The 1,085-nt window shown below is 42.5% G+C and overlaps 1 protein-coding gene across 1 annotated transcript in view; it reads left to right on the forward strand.

Annotated features, from left to right (window-relative positions):
* Window positions 1-1,085, forward strand: part of LOC101849667 (flavin-containing monooxygenase 5-like) — a 15,900-nt gene that overhangs the window by 9,059 nt on the left and 5,756 nt on the right. Inside the window, exon 9 of the mRNA XM_035973829.1 lies at window positions 50-237. Coding sequence (XP_035829722.1) covers window positions 50-237 — 188 coding nt within the window. The remainder of the gene's footprint in view (window positions 1-49; window positions 238-1,085) is intronic.

Consider the following 1,085-nt stretch of genomic DNA (forward strand, 5'->3'; position numbering starts at 1 on the left):
GGCGCGTGTGAGTTTATTTTTACAATATATATTTTTTTACCCCTTTCAGGAGAGCTCTTGTTGCGTGACCCAGTGTTACTGTATCGATGCGTTTGTGGGCCGTGCTCTCCATATCAATACCGACTCACCGGTCCGGGGGCGTGGTCAGGGGCAAGGGACGCAATCATCACACAAATGGACAGAGTTACCTTCCCTTTGGCAACCAGGAAATGCTCTTCCCCGGCAAAAGAGAATAGTGTATCCAACAAGCGAACTTTTCTTTTGAAGACTGTTAAGTTACACATGCACATTTTTCTTGCGGTTTTTCTGTTCATTTTGACTCTCTTGTGTATTTATGTTCGGATGTAGGCCTAACCTTTACTGTTCGGAACATTAATACAGCCCACACCTTCTCAAACTAAAGGGCTCATATGACCTTAGCAGTTGCGAGCGCCGTAAAACCCTATACTATATATAAACTAAAGGGTCGTTGTTGTTGTGGTTATTGTTGTTGTTGTTGTTTTTGTTGTTGTTGTTGTTGTTGTTGCATGGGATGTGTCCACATTTGACATTCAGTGCTTATATCTACCGTTTAGAAAAAAATTAATGTGGATAAAAGCGTAGGCTTAATATACTCGTACAGAGCAAGAATTATGCCAGAGTCAATGCACGTTGTTGGAAATACACTTCTTAATTAATTACACTGCAATTCCAGTAGGAAGTTACAGAGTTATATGAGAAAGGTGTCTTCCTACCCTGCCTGTCAGGACCAACCCGGGCTGAAAGGGATACAACTTTCAGTTAAAAAGAACGAGGTACTCCATATAAATTATCCCCATTCGTGATCAAACTCGGGTCTCTTGCGTTCGACGGCGAAGCTCCTAACCAGACCAAAGGGGTCAGATAAAAATTTGGTTGACGGCTAGCCACCCTTTTAGTGAGTGATGTAGATAAATCTTTCCCCAAAAGCTATAATTAAAAAATTGCTCTTCCTATGTGTCGTTTCGTTGAACTTAATTTTGCTCACTCCAAATTACAAAGTTCCATTAATTGTGGGGGGCACACTTTTTGGACGATGGGCCAGGGGCTGCACATGGACCGGGGGG

The sequence above is a fragment of the Aplysia californica genome, unplaced genomic scaffold, assembly GCF_000002075.1.
Source record: "Aplysia californica isolate F4 #8 unplaced genomic scaffold, AplCal3.0 scaffold00033, whole genome shotgun sequence".
Lineage (NCBI taxonomy): Eukaryota > Metazoa > Mollusca > Gastropoda > Aplysiida > Aplysiidae > Aplysia > Aplysia californica.